The sequence below is a fragment of the Myotis nattereri genome (genome assembly GCF_964212035.1).
Source record: "Myotis nattereri genome assembly, chromosome: 1".
NCBI classification, from domain to species: Eukaryota; Metazoa; Chordata; class Mammalia; order Chiroptera; family Vespertilionidae; genus Myotis; species Myotis nattereri.
The window spans coordinates 68530360-68552725 of record NC_138075.1 but is presented as its reverse complement, the minus strand read 5'-3'; the positions used below and the strand labels follow the sequence as shown (position 1 = coordinate 68552725).

The 22366-nt window shown below is 39.1% G+C and overlaps 1 protein-coding gene across 1 annotated transcript in view; it reads right to left on the bottom strand.

Moving 5' to 3' along the window:
* Positions 1 to 22366, bottom strand: part of FSIP1 (fibrous sheath interacting protein 1) — a 184485-nt gene that overhangs the window by 160199 nt on the left and 1920 nt on the right. Inside the window, exons 2-5 of the mRNA XM_081111991.1 lie at positions 20810 to 20942; positions 15985 to 16171; positions 12169 to 12323; positions 10289 to 10382 (exon numbers count right to left, since the gene is read on the bottom strand). Of these exons, the coding sequence (XP_080968117.1) occupies positions 10289 to 10382; positions 12169 to 12323; positions 15985 to 16171; positions 20810 to 20935 (562 nt within the window). The 5' untranslated portion in view covers positions 20936 to 20942. The remainder of the gene's footprint in view (positions 1 to 10288; positions 10383 to 12168; positions 12324 to 15984; positions 16172 to 20809; positions 20943 to 22366) is intronic.

Sequence of the window (22366 nt, the reverse complement as noted above, 5' to 3'; positions counted from 1 at the left end):
AAATCAGCCATTCAAATGTGGTACTGAATTAAAAGAAGAATTCTCCATAACCAAGAAATATTGACCCAGGGATAAAAGATTCATTAAGTATTTAAATCTATTAATTTTAAAACATTAAATAAGTTTGTCAAGTAAGAAAAACTTTAGGATAATTTAAATAGGGATTGAAATGCATTCAATAAATTTCAACACTGAATCCTTTTAAAGTTCTCAGAATATGAATAATTGTTATAATTATTGAAAAGAACACCAATAACCCCAATAAAAGTGAACACCAGAGAAGAGAGAATTAGGAAAGAGAAAAGAGAGCAAAAATGATATCAAGAAAAGAAAAAAAGGTAAGAGGCGAAATAACAACAGGCCCCACAGAAATACAAAGGATTGTAAAAAAAAAATACTATGAACAACTCTATTCCAACAAAATGAACAACCTAGATGAAATGGACATAGTCCTAGAAAAATACAATCTTCCAAAACTCAATCAGGAAGAATCAAAAAATCTGAATAGGCCTATAATTATGGAAGAAATTGAAGCAATAATAAAAAAAACCTTCATCAAACAAAAGCCCTGATATGGACAGCTTCACAGGGGAGTTTTACCAAACATTCAAAGACCTAAAACCTACCCTTCTCAGATTATTCCAAAAAATTCAAGAGGAAGGCATACTTCCAAGCTCTTTCAATGAAGCCAGCATTACCCTAATCCCAAAACCAGATAAAGACACTGCAAAGAAAGAGAGTTATAGGCCAATATCCCTGATGAACATAGATGCTAAAATCCTCAACAAAATTCTAGCAAATCAGATCCAGCATTACATTAGAGAGATCAGACACCATGATCAAGAGGGATTTATTCCAGGAATGCAAGGCTGGTACCATATCTGCAGATCAATAAATGTTATACATCATTTAACAAATTGAGAGGAAAAAAATCACATAATCATATCAATTGATGCAGAAAAAAGGATTCAACAAAAATTCAACACTCTTTCTTGATAAAAACTCTCAGCAAGGTGGAAATAGAGGGATCATACCTCATAATAAAAGCCTTATATGACAAACCTACAGCCAACAACATACTCAGTGGACAAAAACTAAAACCATTTCCCCTAATTACAGGAACAAGACAAGGAAGCCCACTTTCACCACTCCTGTTCGACACAGTACTGGAAGTAGTAGCCATAGTGATCAGACAAGAAAAAGAAATAAAAGGTATCCAAATTAGAAAAGAAGTAAAACTGCCATTATTCACAGAAGACATGATTTTGTACATAGAAAATCCTAAAGGCTCCATCAAAAAACTACTAGACTTAGTAAATGCATTCAGCAACAGGATACAAAATTAACACCCAAAAATCTATGGCTTTTTATAAACCAATAATGAACTCACAGAAAGAGAAACTAAAAAAAACAAACAAAACCAAAAAAAAACCATTTACCATTGCACCAAAAAATTTGAGATAACTAGGAATAAACTTAACTAAGGAGGTAAAAGACCTGTACTTGGAAAACTACAGGATGTTGAAAAAAGAGATAGAGGAAGAATAAACAAATGGAAGAACATACCATGTTCATGGACTGGTGGAATCAACATCATTAAAATGTCCATACTATCCAAAGCAAGCTATAAATTCAATGCACTCCCCATTAAAATACCAACGGCATATTTCACAGACCTAGAACGAACTCTCCAAAAATTCATCTGGAATTAAAAAAAAGACCCCAAATGGCTGCAGCAATCCTGAGAAAGAAGAACAAAGTAGGAGGGATCTCAATACCAGATATCAAGCTGTATTACAAAGCCACTGTTCTCAAAACTGCCTGGTACTGGCACAAGAACAGACATATAGATCAATGGAATAGAATAGAGAACCCAGAAATCGACCCAAACCACTATGCTCAATTAATATTTGACAAAGGAGGCAAGAACATACAATGAAGTCAAGATATTCTCTTCAATAAATGGTACTGGGAAAATTAGACAGATACATACCAAAAAATGAAACTAGACCACCAACTTATACCATACACAAAAATAAACTCAAAATGAATAAAGGACTTAAACATAAGACAGGAAACCATAAAAATACTAGAGAAAACCACAGGCAGCAAAATCTCAGACATATGCCGAAGCAATTTCTTCACTGATACAGCTCCTAGGGCAGGGGTGGGCAACCTTTTTGTGAGTGCGTGCCAAAACCAGCAAAATCTCTGACTCAAAATTCTTCTGCATGCCAACCCTAATTTTTTGAGAACATGTTACGCCTACTTGATATCTCTTAAGGTGTACGTATTTGAAGAACCTTAAATAAATAATAAAATTCATTTGAGCGACAAAAACACAGTATATGATGATGAAGAAGAAATTTATTTTTTAATGTATACATGTACACTGATAGTCCAACAGAAAACTTTATGACTCCGTTTGATATTATCAGTGGGACTTTTCCTGCTGCATCACTGATGACAGAGATTTTACATCAGGTTTATATTTCGTGACCTTCAGAGATATGCACGAGCTACTACTTTCATCTGTCAGGCTACTCCTATTATGAGACTTAATAAAATTCATCACTGAGAACAAAGATTCACAAGCATATGTGGATGAAACCAAAACACTGGTAGGATCTAGAAAGGCAGGGAGAGTTAAGGCAGAGGCATAGAAATTGCTCTTCCTCTCTCTCGTCAATCCATGTCTATGGTCTTTAAGATAACTTGTTATGTAAAATTATTTATTTATCTAAGATGTACCTACACTGAATTTATCTGAAAAATAAAAAGTCGATATTAAGAAAAAAAATGTAAATGGAAGATTATAAGAGAGGATTTCGCATGCCAGCAAAAGTTATTGGCGTGCCATGTTTGGCACGCGTGCCAGGGGTTGCCCACCCCTGTCCTTGGGCAATGGAAACTAAAGAGAAAATAAATAAATAGGACCACATCAAAATAAAAAGCTTCTTCACAGCAAAAGAAACCATCAACAAAACAACAAGAAAGCCCACTGCATGGGAGAACATATTTGCCAATGTTATCACCAATAAGGGTTTAATCTCCAAAATTTATAGGGTACTCATATAACTTAACAAAAGATAAACAACCCAATCAAAAAATGGGCAACGGACCTAAATAGATACTTTTCAAAAGAAGACATAAGGAAGTCCAAATGACATATGAAAACATGTTTAATGTCACTAATCATCCAAGAAATGCAAATCAAAACGACAGTGCGGTACCATCTCACACCTGTCAGAATGGCTATCATCAACAAATCAACAAATAGCAAGTGCTAGCGAGGATGCGGAGAAAAAGAAACCCTCTTGCACTGCTGGTGGGAATGCAGACTGGTGCAGCCACTGTGGAGAACAGTATGGAGTTCCCTCAAAAAATTAAAAATGGAACTCCCATTTGACACAACGATCCCACTTCTAGGAATATATCTCAAGAAAACAGAAACACCAATCAGAAAGGATATATGCACGCCTATGTTCACAGTGGCACAATTTACCATAGCTAAAATCTGTAAACAGCCTAAGTGCCCAAAAGCAGATGACTGGATTAAAAACTGTGGTACATCTACACAATGGAATACTACACTGCGGTAAAAAAAGGAATTCTTACCATTTGCAACAGCATGGATGGAACTGGAAAGCATCATTCTAAGCGAAATAAGCCAGTCAGAGAAAGATAAATACCACATGATCTCACTCATTTGTGGAATATAATGAACAACATAAACTGATGAACAAAAATAGATCCAGAGATAGAGAAGCATTGAACAGACCTTCAAAACCTCAGAAGGAAGGAAGGGGAGGGTGGGAGTGGGGGTAAGAGATCAACCATAGGACTTGTATGCATACATATAAGCATAACCAATGGACACAGACAGTAGGGGGATGAGGGCATATGGGAGGTGGGAGCGGCCGGGGAGAGGTCAATGGGGGAAAAAAGGAGGCATACGTAATACTTTAAACAATAAAGAATACAAGTTAAAAATACTGGAAGTGTGTCACTAGAATGAGAATTTAGGAAGACCACTGATAAAGTATAGGAGAAAATAAATAACACTGAGAAATTAAGATGTTGGAAGTTGACCAGGGAGCACCAGTAAGTTCTTTTGAGAAGTCTGATCTTTAAGGAGGGGAAGAAAATTGAATGGTATGTTTGGGAGTAGGATGAAGAACTGAGCGGGGAGGTTTCATATGTATGTTCCGTTGATTTGATGGCTCTTTGATTCTGTTTTTAGGATCAGAAGACTTAAGTATGGTAAACTGAAGAGAAGGAGCCAGAAAGGAGAGAGGGTGAAGCTCCAGGTGAGAGACTGAGTGATTCATGGATCAGGAGTCAGGGGCAGGGTGAAAAGAATGAGATGTTATTGACGTTCACCTTCTAGAGAAGCATCTAAGGGAGGTGGAGGAGCACAATCAGAGTGCAGTTTAGGTACAAAAAGAAAGAATATGGAAAGGATTCCCACCTACTTGATCCATTTTCTCTGGAAAGTAAGACTTCCAGAGTAAAGAGCTTGCAAAAGAGAATAGGAGGTTAAATGCATAGTAACTATTTGGAATAGCTACTTTGGGGACTGCAAAAGAAATTGCTAGGCAGGACTGAGAATCCAACAGAGGTTAAAACCCAAACTTCCTTAGCTGTGTTAGCACAGTTATATAATTTTCTCCCTCAGTCCTCTGCAAATCAGAGCAGAAAGAAACTACCAGATTTTCTTGGAATATTTAATCTTAACATCCAAAAGCAGCAGGAGTATCACATACCTGAATTTCACAGAAAAGCACTTCAAAAGAGGTATTAACAGATTTTGAGAGGCAGGATTAATTAATGTTGATGTTGTGTCTTTACACTCACTTATAAATTTGGAAACACAAGAGGCCACAAAGAGTATAACCTCTATGAAAAACACCAATAACAAACATCGTATCACTGGATGTATCTGTCTCAGAGGATCGAATTCTATTTGTCCATGAGATAAATGCTAAAAATGAAGGGAAACTCATAAAAAGTTTTGATTTTCACAACATTCTCTAGAAAAACTTAAAAGTGATCCCTCAAAAATGGGGTGGGATAGACTTTTAAAATATTTCCAAAATCTCTAGAAGTGCTAATATTTTCTACTTCAAAATCTCAGTAAACTTGAGGTTATTAACTCTGTGTTATAAAGTCAAAACATGATAAAAATAAATAAATTTAGTTTGGCTTTTATCTTTCTCTTGGAGTCAGTCCTCATTTGTGTTCAGTGCCTATAAATAAAATTAAATAACTCAACAGCAAATACAAATTTTTTTTTCTTTTCTTTGCTATTGGCTATTTGTGATGTGAGAAGGGGACTAGGATGTATGTTGTGCTTTAGGGGCTGGAAAACAGGTTGGAAGTGCCATTCTGACATTAGTCCAAAGTCTGTCAAGTTACTCTTAAATAAAAAATTAAGGAATAACTGAAAGAGAGAAAGAAGAATACTCGTCCTAAGAATTTCTCACTTTTTTAAAGGGAAAAAATAAGAATAAAAGTAGAAAGTAGATTTGGGTATGTTTATTTATACATGTGTGTTAAAGTTCAAGTCCAAAAACGTCTGGCTCTAACATCTACAAGTGACTTCTTCAAAGTAGAATGCATTTTAACCAGATGCTGCCATCTACTGGACAACATATAAGAACTCTGTGCTTGCCTGATTTAAAAAAAGCATTCATGGAGAGACACAGGGCAAGAGATTTCTGTTTTTCTGTTTGCATCATAAGCCTGAAGAAACAGTAATACAACAAAATTGTCTCTTCATTTTGGTGAACTGGTCAAGTGTGAGCTAATCAAAATGGATGGTAACATTTGGTTCACCTCACTGTCTTTTATTCCCATTTCTTGTATATCAACCCTACTTATGTATCTTATCTGCTTCACCAGTACATAATAATCAATTTTATAAACCTTATAAATAATAAATACATATAATTTAAATGAAATGAAGGTAAACATAAATAACTCTCATTAATCTTATCTGCTTTGCCAATATGTAATAACTAAGAATTCAAAATCTAAAAATTGAAACTCAAACTCCAGCTTTCAGCTTATTAAATCCACCTAATTTCCATGTTAGAACATTAGTACTAATCTAACATGAGTGTAACTATCTATAGGGCCTATAGCAGTCATGTGACTCCAGAGATACAACAGTGAGCTCTACAGGTTTAAGGCAAATATACATGTCATGATCTTTAAAAATTAATGTATTTGATGTTCTGACTTAATTTTGAAGAAAGGGCAAAAGTTTTGCCCTCCCAGGCCAAAAGTTCACTTGGTAGTGAACTCTGACTGAAAAGGTTAAAGCCAAAAGGCCACCATTGATCCTTTCATTTATTGCCTCATCCATTAGCTCTACTTTCTAAAATACTGGGTTTCCCTGAAAAAAGTATACACACTTTGAATAATTATTCATCCCAATGGGTTAAATCTAAAAAGAAAGAAACATCAATTGAGCTATCAGTTGTTAAAAGTGTGCATACATTTTTGGGGGACATACGCTGAAATGCTATAGCATCCAGAACCTCATTCCTGACATTGTCCATGTTTTTTATTTGGAATAGGGGTGGAGAATCAGTTCTATGAAGGTGAATTACAGACAGACATGAAAGAAAATATAAGAAGTTTAACTTTTGGAGACAGATTATCTTCATACAAGTCTTTAGACATTTAAGTTAGTAAAAAAGCATCTATATATATAAAAGCCTAATATGCTAAGTGTCCGACCGATCAACCAGTCACTATGATGCGCAGTGACCACCAGGGGTCAAACGCTCCAACTGGTAGGTTAGCTTGCTGCTGGGACCCCGATTGGGACTGCGCAAGACGTCCTGATCAGCCCTGATTACTGGCCAGGCCAAGGGACCCCACCCATGCATGAATTCATGCACTGGACCTCTAGTTTTTATCAGAAGTGCTTTGCAGTCTTTTTTCTTAAATAATGTAGTCATTGCTGAACAGCTCTCAGAGAGAGAAAAACATGTTATTCAAAAAGAAACTTTTTGAAAAAGACAATATACCTGCTCTAATAAAATGCATTACAAAGCTATAATAATAAAAACAGTGAAATATTAATATCAGTGCAGACAGAAATATTAAGACAGACTAAGAAGAATACATCACTTCTGGGGTATTCTTGCCAAAAATGCATAACCTCCATCGAATCAAGAGAAAATATCAGACAAACTTAAGTTGGAAGATATTTTATAACATAACTGACCAATACTCTCCAAACATGTCAAGATCATAAAGACAAGGAAAGACTGAGGAACTGTCACCGACTGCAGAAGACTAGGGGGACAGGATACTAAATGCAATATGGGATCCTAGATTGGATACTAGAAAGTAAAGAGGACATTTGTGGGAAAACTGATGAATTTTAAGGTCTGTAGTGTAAGTAATAGTATTATACCAATGTTAATTTCTTAGTTTTGATCATTATACTATGGTTATACAAGATGCTAACATTAGGGAAAGCTGGATGAGAAGTATACTGGAGCTCTATATATTATTTTGTAACTTTTATATAATTTTAAAATTATTTCAAAATAAAAAGTGTGGGATTTTCTTTTTTCAACAAAACAGAAGCATAAAACAATGACCATTTTATTATGCCCATGATTCTGTGGGTCAGTAATTTGAGGGACACCACAGGAACCATTTTCTCTATTCCATCATGAATGGGTCCTCAGCTGGGTTGGCTGCATTCTACTGGGATCATAGGTCTACCCTTGGCTATTCTGTAAATGGTATTTGCTAGAGAGGAAATGTCCAAAATTGTTCCTTCATTCAGATGTCTTGTGCCGGCACTAAGATAGCTGGAATAGTCAGTGTATTAGTTTCCTAGGACTGCTGTAACAAATTACTATGGGCTGGGTGGCTGAAAACAACAGGAATTTATTCTCTCGTAGTACTGGAAGCTAGACATCTTAAATCCAAGTATTGGCAGGGCCATGCTCCCTCTGAAGTCTCTGGAAAAGAATCCTTCCTTGCCTCTTCCTAGCTTCTTGTAGCTCCAGAATCCTGGTGTTCCTTGGTAATTCCAATCTCTGCCTCTATCTTCACATGGCCTTCTTCCCTATGTCACTGTTTTTCTGTCTCTGTTAGTCTTTTCTTTTTATAAGGACACCAATTATTGGATTTAGGGCCCAGTCTAGTTTAGTATAACCTCAGCTATACTAATAAAAGGATAATATGCTAATTAGACCAGGAGACCGGATATCTTCCAACCATATGACTTCCTTCCAGACAAAGCCATGGTGGCGGGGGCCAAGGCAGAGGTGGTTAGGGGCCATGTGGCCAGCAGGGGAGGGCAGTTGGGGGCCATGAGGCCGGCAGGGGAGGGCAGTTGGGAGCCATGAGGCCGCAGGGAAGGGCAGTTGGGGGCCATGAGACCGGCAGGGGAGGGCAGTTTGGGACCATGAGCCCAACAGAGGCGGAAGTTAGGGGTCATGAGGCCAGCAGGCTGGCAGAGAGGGCAGTTGGGGACCATGAGGCTGGCCAGGAAGGGCAGTTGGGGACCATGAGGCCGGCCAGGGAGGGCAGTAGAAGGCCATCAGACTGGCAGGGGAGGGCAGTTGGGGGCCATCAGGCTGACAGGGGAGGGCAGTTGGGGGCCATCAGGCTAGCAGGGGAGCAGTTAGGCGGCGATCAAGCCAGTAGGCAGGCAAGTGGTTAGGAACCAGTGGTCCGGATTACGAGAGGGATGTCCGACTGCCTATGCAGGATGGGGCCTAAACCGGCAGTTGGACATCCCCCGAGGGGTCCCGGATTGGTAAGGGTGCATGCCAGGCTGAGGGACCACCCACACGAATTTCATGCTCCGGGCCCCTAGTCTTAACTAATTACATATGCAGAGATCCCATTTCCAAACAAGGTCACATTCTGAGGTTCCATGTGGACATAAATTTTGGAGGGACTACTAAGCTCACTATAGGCAGAATTGGTCAGCATCATTCTCTCTCTGCATGAGATAGACCCAAGCAACTTCTGAGCTCTCAATGCTGGGGCAGGAAAGGAACAGACCTAAAGGAATTTCATCCACATCAAAGTTCATGCTAAAGAGTTGCAGGTTCCTGGGATTCTAAAATGTTAGACACTCCTTTTGTTAAAAAAAAAAAAAAAATGGATTCCAGGATTCTCAGAGAAATCAAAGGTCCCTGCTTAGAGCCAGTCTAATGCCCAAACAATACTAGATGACCACTTATGTGATACTAGAGGCCCAGTGCACGAAACTCATGCACTCGCGGGGGTGCCTTAGCCTGGCCTGTGCCCTCTCACAGTCCAGGAGCCCTTGGGGGATGTCTGACGGATAGCTGACGCCCGCTCCTCACAGGGAGCGGGTCTAAGCCAGAAGTTGGACATCCTTAGCGCTGCCACAGAAGCTGGAGAGGCTCCCGCTACTGCTGCTGCGCTCACCAGTTGTGAGCCCAGCTTCTGGCTGAGCGGCGCTCCCCCTGTGGGAGCGCACTGACCACCAGGGGGCAGTTCCTGCATTGAGCATCTGCCTCCTGGTGGCCAGTGCACATCATAGTGACCAATCATTCCACCATTCAGTCGATTTGCATATTAGTCTTTTATTATATAGGATAGGTTAAAGGATTTCAAAAGTTTCCTGCCAAAAAATACCAACAGCTTCCCAAATCCCTAAAATTTTCACCACTATATACCAGATAAGTAAGTTAAATAGATTACATGACTCCATAATAGTTCTATATAAAAAGAAAAATAAGAAGGAGGAGAAGAAAAAGGAAGATGAAGAGAAGAGAAATCACAAATATACATACATACAAGGGAGGAAATAGAAACATGTGTGCAAAATTAATGGACTGGTCTCAAAAGAGCAGGTTTGTTAGAGAACAAGAAATAGGACAAATCAGTAATGGATTTTTATGAAAGGGGTTGCAGAGGCCTGAGTGAGATACTTTGTGGGAGGACCGTAGGCCATTAGGGAACTGTCTGCATAAACTGGGTGTCTAGAGGTATCTAAGACACACTGGAAGTAAAGGCAAACACATACTTTGTCTTTTTCCCAATTTTTCACTGCCTTGTCCCCCTACCCTTGAGCTCTTAAAATATAAGCTCTTAAAAACTCTGAAACATACCTAACCTTAAGGTAGTTCCATATAATTATACCTAATGTGATAATTTCCTCTAATGAAGAATTAAACTCATGAAGAAAAATAAAAAATAACTGAATTGGGAATTTTACCTTAATCCAAATATTCTATGACTGAGATAAAAATAAAGATGAATTAATTTTACTCACCAACAGTTTGTTCTGATGCAGCAGTCAAAGCTAGAAACTTTTTTGTATTTTCCATTTCTTCATTACTTGGCAAAGCTTCCCTATGTTTTGCAGACTAATGAAAGAGAAATTAAAGTTTAAATATGAGAAAAGAAAGCAATATCGGTCCTTGCTGATGCTCAGTGGTTAGAGCCTTGGCCCAAGGACTGAAGGGTTGCAAGCTTAATCTCACGTGCAGGAGGCAACCAATCACTGTGTCTCTCTCACATCAATGTTTCTCTCTCTCTTTCTTCCTCTCCCTTCCACGCTCTCTAAAAAATCAATGAAAAAAGTATCCTCGGGTGAGGATTAACAAAAAACAAAAAAAGAAAGCAACATTGGCATTTTGTTAAATTTCAACTTGATTTCCAATCTTATACATACAAACAATAAGATTTAGGTCATTTTTATTCCTTGATTAGGAATTCTATTAATGTTTCCTGTCCCCACAAAATTCTGTCAAGTATTCCCAAATTGAGTCAGATATAAGGTCCAACATTATATCATAAATAGGGGCCCAGTGCATGGATTTGTGCACTGGTGGGGTCCCTCAGCCTGGCCTGCGGGGGTTGGGCATAAACTGGTTCTCTGACATCCCTCAAGGGGTCCCGGATTGCAAGAAGGCGCAGGCCAGGCTGAGGGACTCCATCAGTCATGATCGGGGCCAGGGAGGGACTGCAGAGGGGCTCTAGGGCGTGCCCGGCCCTTCTCACCCCGTCCAGATTGGGGCCAATCAGGAATGGACAGGGAGGGATCTTGGAAGGTTGGCCAGCGGGGAGGGACTATGAGAAGGCTCCAGGGCATGTCCAGCCCATCTCACCCAGTCTGGATCCCAGACCCCAGCAGCAAGCTAACCTACCAGTTGGAGCGTCTGCTCCCTGGTGGTCAGTGCACGCCATAGCAACTGGTCAGACACTTAGCATATTAGGTTTTTATTACACAGGATTACCTTACTTAAATTTACTTAAGTTTCTGTTTAATATTTCTTTAACTAATGAGTAACCTAAAAGTACATTATCAAATTACAATTTCAGGACATTTCAAGATTACTACTGTATTTTATTATGTTTCCAGTTGTAATTCTTGTTTCCAAGCAAGTAAAAAATCTGCTTTGAAATTCAACAGGAATAAGTGATAGGTAAATTTTTTTCTGTTAAAATTTACACTAATTATTTCTCTAGTTTAAAGCACTGCATTTTGTAGGTTCCTTTCTTTCCATCCCAGTGGTCTTCCTGGGAACTTATAAAAATATATTCTTAGTTACCATGTTGTTTATTCATATTATTGTCAGGAAAATTTCCTCTGAAGTTACCTCATTTGATCAAGGAGAAATTTATCAAAAACAACCAGTTATTTCAATGTTCCTTACCCTAAAAGTTCTCTCCTTTGAGAGGGAAAATTAAGTGCCAGCCAACAGCTATATATCAAGTCAGTGCCAATATCTGGTCAATATCCGCCCCTCAATACTATGGAGAATAAGAGGTCCAAGAAAGCCAAGGAAAGTTAATCGAGCACTAAAAATACTGAGACAGAAGCAAAGAGAGGTGGTCCCAGACCTCAAGCACTTTAAAACTTCCTGAGGAGATCTTGACCAGAATATGAAATGACTTCCTCACTTGTTGGTCACAAAAGTTTACTCAAATAATAATTAGAAACAGGATGCCTACTGGGTTGTTGGTGGGGAATGAACACACCAGTGCCAATGCAGTGCCTAAAATCTGGAATGCTGAAAAGTTACCTTCCTCCACAAAATAAATCAATAAAGGCAGACCACATTAGTAACTACCACAGTCTGTGCTCTTCTTACTTATCACAGAGGAAATGGCTTCTTACATGTCAGCATGTGTTTATATAATTCTGACCTTAAGGTCTTCCCATAGCTTTATTCTCATTTCTAGACCTTGCTTCTTAACTTCTTTTTCTCTACATTGTTTCTTCATCAATATTTTATCAAGCCTGTTCATCTTCTGAATCGCATCTTGAAGTTGAGAATCCAATTCTTTTAATCTGGGTTCATCTATATTGTGTTGAAAGTAGGAATAAGCTTGAAGTTTAAAAAAACCATAAAGCTTTGTTTTGTTTTTACTATTTCTTCTTTCACTCAACAAATATTTATGGCTCATCGTAATAAGTAACACTGAGTCAAGTATCTTGATTTATAGGTGCTTTCACATGTAGTTTTTCACATAATTATCTAAAAATCCTGTGAAATAGACATGTATCTCTATTTTACAGCTGTGATAACTGGATCCTTTTAAATAGCTAATATATTACAGCACTGAACCCAGAAGTGGGTCTTGTATGATTTTAATTCCCAAATTCTTTCTCCTTTATTCTGCTATACCTTCTATATTCATATAATTAACAAATAAGGAATAATACAAAAACCCTATCTTAAAGCTGCTTCAGACTAATTGAGAGAGAAGGCATGTACGCTATAGATACAGTGAAATGGAACTTGTCATACTAGTGACACAAAATGGTTCCAACATATAGAAACTAATACAGAAAAGTACTCCATGTAACCAGACACCTTTTACCTGTGCCCTTCCCACTTGTTCTATTTTCTTGACGTACCTAAAAATGTTCTTGAGTTGTGGATAATTGGAAGTAACTTTTTTGAAATTAGGGACTCTATAGAATTTTCATCATTCAAGTTTTAAGTTACTTCCTCTGTGAAGTCTGATGAAAGATGATCATCAGGCAATGAGCATCACTGCTCAAACTCTGAAGGCTCAGCCACCCTAGTTTAGATCATTAGAAATGGCATATTATGCTAAGAAAGGCCAAATTTTGCAACTTTTGAAAATCCAAAGAGTTCAATTATGTTTTTCTATAATGTATATTACTTCCTCTTTAAGGAAATTAAAACATTTTCAGAGGGAATAAGCTTATCCAAAAAGAATACTGATCATATTAATAAGGAGGCTCTGCACATTTTAATGCGTATGTACTTCAAACGCAATAGCCTCTAGTTCTAATTCCCAGCCGCAAATCCTAGCATGCTCAGGCTCCGTGTACACAGGTGGTCTATAGAGCAGGCATTTTGAAGTAACTCATCATGCAGTACTGAAACAACATTAAATACAATGTAAACTGGGTTACAGCTCATCTCAACTACAATACCTGTTTCCTGATGACTATAATCCTGAATCACCTGGCCTTACTTTGAGAGCTAATATCATTCCAAATTTATACGAACTCAGCAGTTTTCACAGTTTATGAATCTCACCTTCTCTTGCAGGGGTGGGGAACCTTTTGTCTGCCAAGTGTCATTTGGATATTTATAACATCACTCGCCATACACAATTATCAACTTAAAAATTAGCCTGCTTATATTTGGTCAAACACTTAATTAACTCACCCCTAATGCCTTGGCAGGGCCAGATCAAATGATTTCATGGGGCCTTCCATAGCCCATGGGCAGATGTTCCCCACTCCTGCTTTACAGCCTTAAAAGTTACTCAGAATCCAAAGTAGCTTTTATTGATGTGAGTTATATCTATTGATAATTACAATACTAGAAATCAAAACTGAAAATATTGTAAACATTTATTCATTTTTAAATAAATATGTTATTACTAATTATATGTTAACATAAATGTAATACTTTTTTAAAAATAACTATATTTTTCAAAAAATACTGAGAAGAATACCGTTGTTTTAATATCTGGATTAATAGAAGATAGCTGAAATCAAGTCAATCTAGAGCAATCTGTCATTTTAGTTAAAGTACACAAAGAAAAGTTGGCCACACAAGACATATAGTAGGAAAGAAAAAGAGAAAATAGCCTTTTCAGATAATGGTGAATATTCTTCCTTGACATTATATAAAAATTTAACAAGGGGTGGTCTCTAAAAGGTTAGTTGTGCCGTAACCGGTTTGGCTCAGTGGATAGAACGTCGGCCTGCAGACTCAAGGGTCCCAGGTTCGATTCTGGTCAAGGGCATGTGCCTTGGTTGTGGGCACATCCCCAGTAGGGGGTGTGCAGGAGGCAGCTGATCCATGTTTCTAACTCTCTATCCCTCTTCCTTCCTCTCTGTAAAAAAATCAATAAAATGTATATTTTAAAAAAATAATAATAAAATAAAAGGTTAGTTGTAATGTAAAACCTGTAACGATATTAGTGAACTTTTTGTATTTGTTCCATTAAAATCCATGGATCTATCTTTCATGTTAACTGGGTCTTTTATCCTGCACTGGTCAGTTGGAAAACAGTGGTTCAATGAATTATGTAGACCTTCAAATGTTAACACATTTCCGTATACATAAAAAAATTCACATTTGTGAAGATGGCCACCAATTTTTTTTTTTTTTCAGAAAAGTCTAAGTATTAGGAAGTTGTCACGCTCACATGGACATACATAAGTTTTCTAAAATTCCACCTTTCACTTAAAAGCTCAAATTTTATCATTGACAAAAAATACTGTCAGATGTCTTCCTTGAGGTAACAGGCTCATTACTTTAAAAAAAAAAAAAACACACGTATTTTTATTGATTTCAGAGAGGAAGGGAACAAAAGATAGACATCAATGATAAGAGAGAATCACTGATCAGCTCTCTCCTGCACGCCCCCCACTGGGGATCGAACCGGCAATCTGGGCATGTGCCCTGACCAGGAATCCAATCCTGAACTCCTAGTTCATAGGCCAAGACTCAACCACTGAGTCACACCAGCCAGGTGATTTTTTAAAAAATGAATGCCAAATACCCAAGTCTGAAGGATAATAGATTTTCTGTCGGTCATTCTTTCAAGTAAAAATGGTGTTCCATTTAAAAAGTGGCCACTTCAGTTCTCAAACTATCACACAAGTACTTTTCTTCAGCACAACCTTCACATTTTGGTATACTAGTACAGCAGAATTGTTTTATGTGTACCTCCCATTCTACCACAAAAGATATTAAAAGATGTGTATTCAAAGGTCAAAATTTAATAAAAGTATTAATTTGTATTGCTTCAAAGACATTCTTGAGTGACACTGGCTATTTCTTTTTTCTGCCAGTGCCTGGTCATGAAGAATATAATGGCTAATAGTGCAATTTGATGCCATTGCCTTGGTTCAAATTTATGCCATTGCCTTGCTAAAGCACCAGCAATTTTACCTACACTGCTTTTGTACCATCAATGCAAATGTCCATTCAGTGGGCAAGAAGGCAAATTGATTATTTCAGTATTATGATAAACTATATTACTAACATATTATGTCAATATTGTGATGAAAGTAGTTTTTACTTTGCAGAGCTCCTGAAAGGGGCTGAGAGATACCCAGAGCTCTCAAGACCACATTTTGAGAACTGCTGTTCTAATTCATTCTGACCAGTATTAATTTAATAACCATGAAAAAAGGAGTCTTTTAAAATCCAAGAATTAGTAAGATCAAGTGGGATTATCCCTAAAAAATATTTATAAATTACATGATACATTTTATTGCACAATTTTAGTCATCAAAAAGATCAATAATTCCTGTAATAAAATGCAGAAATAAAACAATTTTATTAAATGACATATCTTATTATTTTTCTAAGTATACTTAAGGACTCCTAATATTCTTCTAAATAATCACTTATGATTGATCACATAAAAAAATAACTCATTATTTATTTCTATTTAGCTGATAAAAAACCTACCTAATTCTAATATTTTAACATCTATAATTATCATTAGCCAATCACCTACCTGAACATTTAGAAATTATCTGATGTTGAACCAAGTTCAAATCTTCATCTGACCCTTCTTTAGCCAGTTTTATATTATTCTCAGAGTAATATTCTCCTTTATCGTCCTTATTGTTTCTACTTCCCTCTGTATTACTGCTTTCTGAGTGGCTCTCTTTATCAGAGTTCAACTTGATTGCAGTATCAATCTAAAAATTATTTCCAAGGAAACATTTTTCAAAAATAATGTATTGTTTTAAACTTTGAGTTTCTAAACTATTTTAGATAATGGAAGTATATATGGGGACACACATACACTAGTATTAAAGTATTCTAGGAATATAACACTTTTTAATTAAATTACTACAAAATTAATTTAACTACACAATTAAATTTAATAACAATCTGCACCAAAGAAATATGCACCATTCTCTAGCAATTTCTAGCAATAACGGAGAAAAGCCAGGAATCAGTCCTGAAGAGAACTGCTCTCTATCAGGTTCTGGGAACGAGGCATGCTGGTCGCTGCTCCCTGAGCTTATACTCAGCAGACGAGTTAAAGGTCTAGAGCTGTGCTGTCCAATCCTATATAATAAAGAGCTAATATGCAAATGGTCATCACGCCTAACAGCTCAGACACTCAACACTGGGGAGAGAGGAATGGGGATCAGCCAGGTACAAATGAGCTAGGAGAAAGGAATGGTGACCAGCCAGGCTGCGGCCCAGGAGAGGGACAAGCCGCACACCCCACGGTCCCAGGTGCCAGCGGCTGGGGTTGCGGCCCAGGAGAGGGACAAGCCACACGCCCTGCAGTCCCGGGCACCAGTGCCTGCGGCTGCAGCCTGGGAGAGGGACAAGCCACCCCCCTCGTGGTCCCAGGCACTTATGGCTGAGGCCCAGGCAAAGCCATCCGCCCACGGTCCCCTGTGGCTGCGGCCAGCCCAGGCAAAGCCAGCCTGAGTCCTGGATGCCTGCGGCCAGCCAGAGGGAGGGAGGCCTGGGTCCCTGGTGCCTGTGACCAGCTGGAAGAGGGAATCCTGGGTCCCAGGTGCATGGCGAGACAGAGGCGGTTAGGGGCAATCAGGCAAGCAGAGGAGCAGTTAGGCGCTATCAGGCAGGCAGGCAGAGGTGGTTAGGGGCAATTAGGCAGGCAGACAGAGGGATTAGGGGTGATCAAGCAGGCAGGCGAGCGGTTAGGAGCTAGCAGTCCTGGATTGCGAGAGGCAGTCAGACATCCTTCGAGGGGTACCAGTTTGGAGAGGGTGCAGCCCCCTGCCCCCCCCCCCCGCACAAATTTCGTGCACCGGGCCTCTACTATAATATAATAGCCACATGTGGCTATTGAACAGCTGAAAAGTAAACAGGCTGAATTTAAATGTACTTTTAATGAAATTCAAGTCAGAACCATGTGCTCTGATGATTATTTTTATGCTATTCACAGTTTTTCTATTTCATTATGGTTTCTCTTTCCATTTTAGCGACATTCACTTTGAAAACACCACTTTGGTGCAGCTGTGTTTTCCTGAGAGAACAAAAAAAGACATCCATGGCTGAGTCAGGAGAAAACAGGGGTCGCAGGGCACGTGGCAGGGAGAGTCATAGTGGAAATGAACACAGCCCAAGGGAGGGTCACAGCCTCAGGGAAAGAGAGCCAGCCACTTTTTTTAAAAAAAAATCTTCACCTGAAGGCATGCTTAGGCATATGAAGGAGAGACATGCTTACAGAGAGGAAGGACATGCTTACCGAGAGGAAGGAGAGAGAGAGACATCGATGTGAGACACATAGATCAGCATGCTCCCTGACCGGGATCAAACCCACAACCCAGGCATGTGCCCTGACTGGGAATCTAACCAGCAACCCTTAGGTGCACCAGAGGACTCAACCAACTGAGCCACTTCGGGAGCTGGACAAGAGCACCAGCCACTTCTGAGAGGAGTACCTTTTCCCTCCCGATGGAAGCATTGTCTGCTCCAGTCCCTCAGGGCTCAGTCCTTGGAGGGTTTTATGCTCTCTCTACACCCATGTGATCAATCTCCCCTACTGTAATCTGTGCTCCTTGAGAATCTCCAAGGCAGAAGGTTGGTGTTGTTGAGAATTAAACCGCCAGGGATACAGGAGCATCTCTGTTCACTTGAACTGGTACATAAATCCCAGCAGAACTGAGCTGAGGCAGTGGTATAATGATTATAGCCACCATTTATTGGTGAATTACTATTAGCCATGTCCTGTGCTAAGTACTTTACACACACTGCCTCCTTCACTCCACACAATGACCCTATGGTGAAGGCACTGCTATCTGATTTAACAGAAAAGAAAACGGATCTGGTATAGAATGAAACTAGTGGAGACCCAGTTTATAAACAAAACAATGCCTACTTTATGTAATCTCAGAGGTGTTAAAGAGGGTTCCCTTTCAAAAACATACTTTTGTCAAAAGCCAGGTAAAACCTGAAATTCCCTAATATCCAGTAAATCCTTAAGGATTTTCTGTGAAAATGCTGAAATTGCTGGGAAAGGTCCCATGGGCCTTGTCAGTCATTTATATCATGGTATTAATGAATTTAGCTGACCTTACCCTGAGAATGGGTTTTTATAGAGAGGAATATAGAATATACAAAAGATAACTAGATAATAGCAATATACTGAGATAACACACTTCAGGACATACAAAGACCTTTCACATGTATCATCACATATGATCCTCTTAGAATGAGCAGGAAATAATAAGGCAAAAAGATGAAACTGGAGAACAAAAGGCTAACTTTGTCCACTTCACAATTTTACCCATAGCTCCCCACCCATCTTCCGCAGCCCAGTCATTGCCCGATAGTCTCTCTGTTCCTGACCCTCCTGCTCCTCTACCCCATGGCCTATGTGCATGATTTTCCTTTCTTCTTCATTCTCAAAGCCACATTCCAGCTCCAATTTTCATTTCTCCATGTCCCTCACCTCATACCTGCATGTTAGTCCCAGGAAAAGTAAATACCCTATAAAAACCTTTCCTAACAATTAGATTCCCTACCTGAAAGATATGGGATTTTTTACGAAAAATATTCATAAGCAAAAATAAACCAAAAATTTTAGAATGAGAAATCTATTATTACTAAAGAAATTTCATTAAAAATATAGCATTTTAAATTCATTTTCTGCCATACAAAAAATTTTGGCAACATATGAATAAATGCCAAATTTGAACAATAAAACTAAAAAAACTCCAGGACTTATTATTCAGACAAAATATAAGGTTTCATAGACATTGAATCATTTGCAATCAGCAGTCAACATGTAATATACCTGTGGCTTCCTTCCCCAATCTAAGATGGACCTTACTTATTTTCCAGAAACTTGATTAACACAAATCACAATTTTTTAGGAGGCTTTCCTTTTGATAATAAATATTCTAGAGTTAACTGTAGCTTATTGGGTTCAAATAAAATCTTACTTGAAGTGACCACTGATATTTTTCTTTTAAATAAGTCTTGAACAAAGTAATATTAATCTATGTATTAAAACCTGTGTGTCAATATTTGTGAAGTTGCTGCTTTATAAAAAGTAAATAAAAAAATAAAAAAAATCAACCAGGAATATATAAGCAGAAATACTAATTCTATGCTACTCTAAATTTTATCAGGTTTTGTATATTACCCTACCTATACAGAGAGGGAAAAATCCTCATTCTAAATTTATTGAACAAATATTTTATGAATACTTACTATGTGCCACACTAAATGCTGAATGCTATGAATAACACAGAAAGGACTGACCAATTGAGTTAAAGAATTGAGACCTGCCCCCAAATAGGTGACTCAGTTGGCTGGGGCATCTCGTACACCAAAAAGGTTGCGGGTTTGATTCCTGGTGGAAGCGCATATGGAAGGCAGCCAATCGATGTTTCTCTCTCACACTGATGCTTCTCTCTCTCTCTCTCTCTCTCTCTCTCTCTCTCTCTCTCTCCCCCCCCCCCCCTTTCTTCTCTTTCTTCCTCTCTCTCTCCAAAATCAATAGAAACATATCCTTGGTGAGAACTGAAAAAGGAATTAAAACAATAACTAAGAAGTATTGAATACTTACTAGGTGCTAGTCACTGTTCTAAAGAACTTTAAATATTATCCTTAAAACATGCCTATGAGGTTTGAACAGATGAGAAAACCGGCACAGAGAGTCAAAGTAATTTTCCCAAAATCACATAAAATGTGGTCAGCAGAACCCAATTTGAACCCATAACTACAGCTTTAAAAAAAAAAAAAAAAGAGGAGGAGGAAGAGGAAAGAGAGATAAAGAAGGCAACAGTATCCTATATAATAAAAGCCTAACATGCTAAGTGTTGGGTCGTCTGGTCGGCTGTTCAACCAATCAAAGTGTAATATGCTAATGATATGCTAAGGCCACTCAACCACTCGCTATAATGTGCACTGACCACCAGGGGGCAGATGCTCTGACTGGTAGGTTAGCTTGCTGCTGGGGTCCAGCCAATCTGGACTGAGCAAGATGGGCCAAACATGCCCTGGAGCCCTCTTATGGTCCCTCCCTGGCTGGCCAAACTTCCGTGTCCCTCTCTGGCCCCGATCATGCACCAGTGGGGTCCCTCGGCCTGGCCGGCACCCTCTTGCAATCTGGGACCCCTAGGGAGATGTTGGAGAGCCGGTTTCAGCCCGATCCCGCAGGCCAGGCCAAGGGACCCCACTGGTGCACGAATGCATGTACTAGGCCTCTAGTTTCACATAAAATGACCTAAAGTCCAAGAAATCTGTGTGCTCCCAGCACACCCAAAAGAACTACCTTAAAATGGGATGTTAGCAACAAATTTTATTTTCAGAGTTTAAATCATTTCTAAACAGCAAAGTACCTTGAAGGACACTGGCTCTGGTGAGAGCACCTCCAAAGAAGTATTTGAACACCTGCTCTCAGGACGTGTTCTTGAATTGGAGGCTGGTTTTGAAATCCCATCTAAGTTCCCCTTTATAATATCCATTGATATCCTGAAACAAAAATTTTAAAGCAAGTTATGATGTGTATTTGTTTCATTAGTGTTAATATGCAATTCATGGCCTTGTTATAAGAATTGTGTTGCTACCAAAGTCACACTACCCTAATTTCATGAAAGACGTCTGTGTCTGTGGATCATTAGATTTTATTTCACTGTAGGTGGAAAACGCTGCCTCAGATGTTAGATTCTGAAAGTGGCTAAAAAAGAATGCAGAGGTGAATGCCATCTTGATGGCTTCCTGTACTCTGAGAGATCATTACTGTGTCCTTGAACTGAGAATACACTCATGAAGCACCACACCTCTCAGCCACGAGTCATGCTTTGTCGTAATGACTGGCTAAGGCCTCTACTTTCTTCTGGTTTTGCCTGCCTTATCCCAGTCTTCGCCTTGTCTTCCCTCTCAGCTCTGATTTCTCCTCTCCTCCTTGGTGCTGTAGTTTCATGGAGTACTGACCTCCAGGTCACTGCTCTTTACCTATCAGCCCTCCCCTTCTAAAACCATGACATTACTTCTGCCCTCTGAGTCAACAGAGAACAAAACCTACTTCTTCAAGTAGGGGGACAAGCTTTCATTATCTGGCTCTACATCACCAGTCTCTTAAACTATTTTTCTTGTGTCACCACCCACAGGCCTCTCACCACTCTGGCTGCTCTCTTCCCAGTGCTGCTTTCTGAAGCAGGAACTATGAGGCAGGGTGGTTTAAACAAGTGGGAGGACTTGGGTACTGCTTGCACACTGACCCTGTGCCGTTACTCAGGACCGGCCCAGATTTGGTCAGGAATGTGAGGATGTCATGCATACTGAATAAAATGAAAGGAATAGGGAGAGTTCCAGTTTTGCCTTCTCCATACTTAGCTTTATATGTGAATTGAAATCTTCCAACAAATCCTTTCCTAAATTCCTATCAATTATGAATTAAACCACTCCTCTCATAACAAAATGAAGAAAAGCAATTGCATCTGGCTCAGCAAGTGTTAACAAAGTCCTTTCCTTGTCCTACAAAAGGACTCGTCATTCTCTGTTGTTTAAACAGCACAGGCAGAGTCCAGGGAAGTTCTGGACACAGGCAGAAGCACAAGCATAAACAACCCGATGCTTCTCCAAGGCACACAGAGGGATAACATGATTTAGCCCCCAACCACTCAGTGTGCCAAAGCTGGTGCTTAAGGAACCATTAGGTCAAGTCTTTCCATCTCAGCCAATGAAAAAGGTATTGGTCTCAATGTTATTCAACTCTGCAAAAGGGTTTTGGCTCGCTCAGGAAGGCACTGACATTATTATTGTGGGATGACGGATTACCCTGGCCAATCATGTCACAATCAAAAAGCATAAGGCACTGAAAGGTCAAATGTCTTGTAAATGCCCTAAGCAGCTTGTCAGGGAGACTGATGGCAGCTTATAGAAGGAGCAGTGAG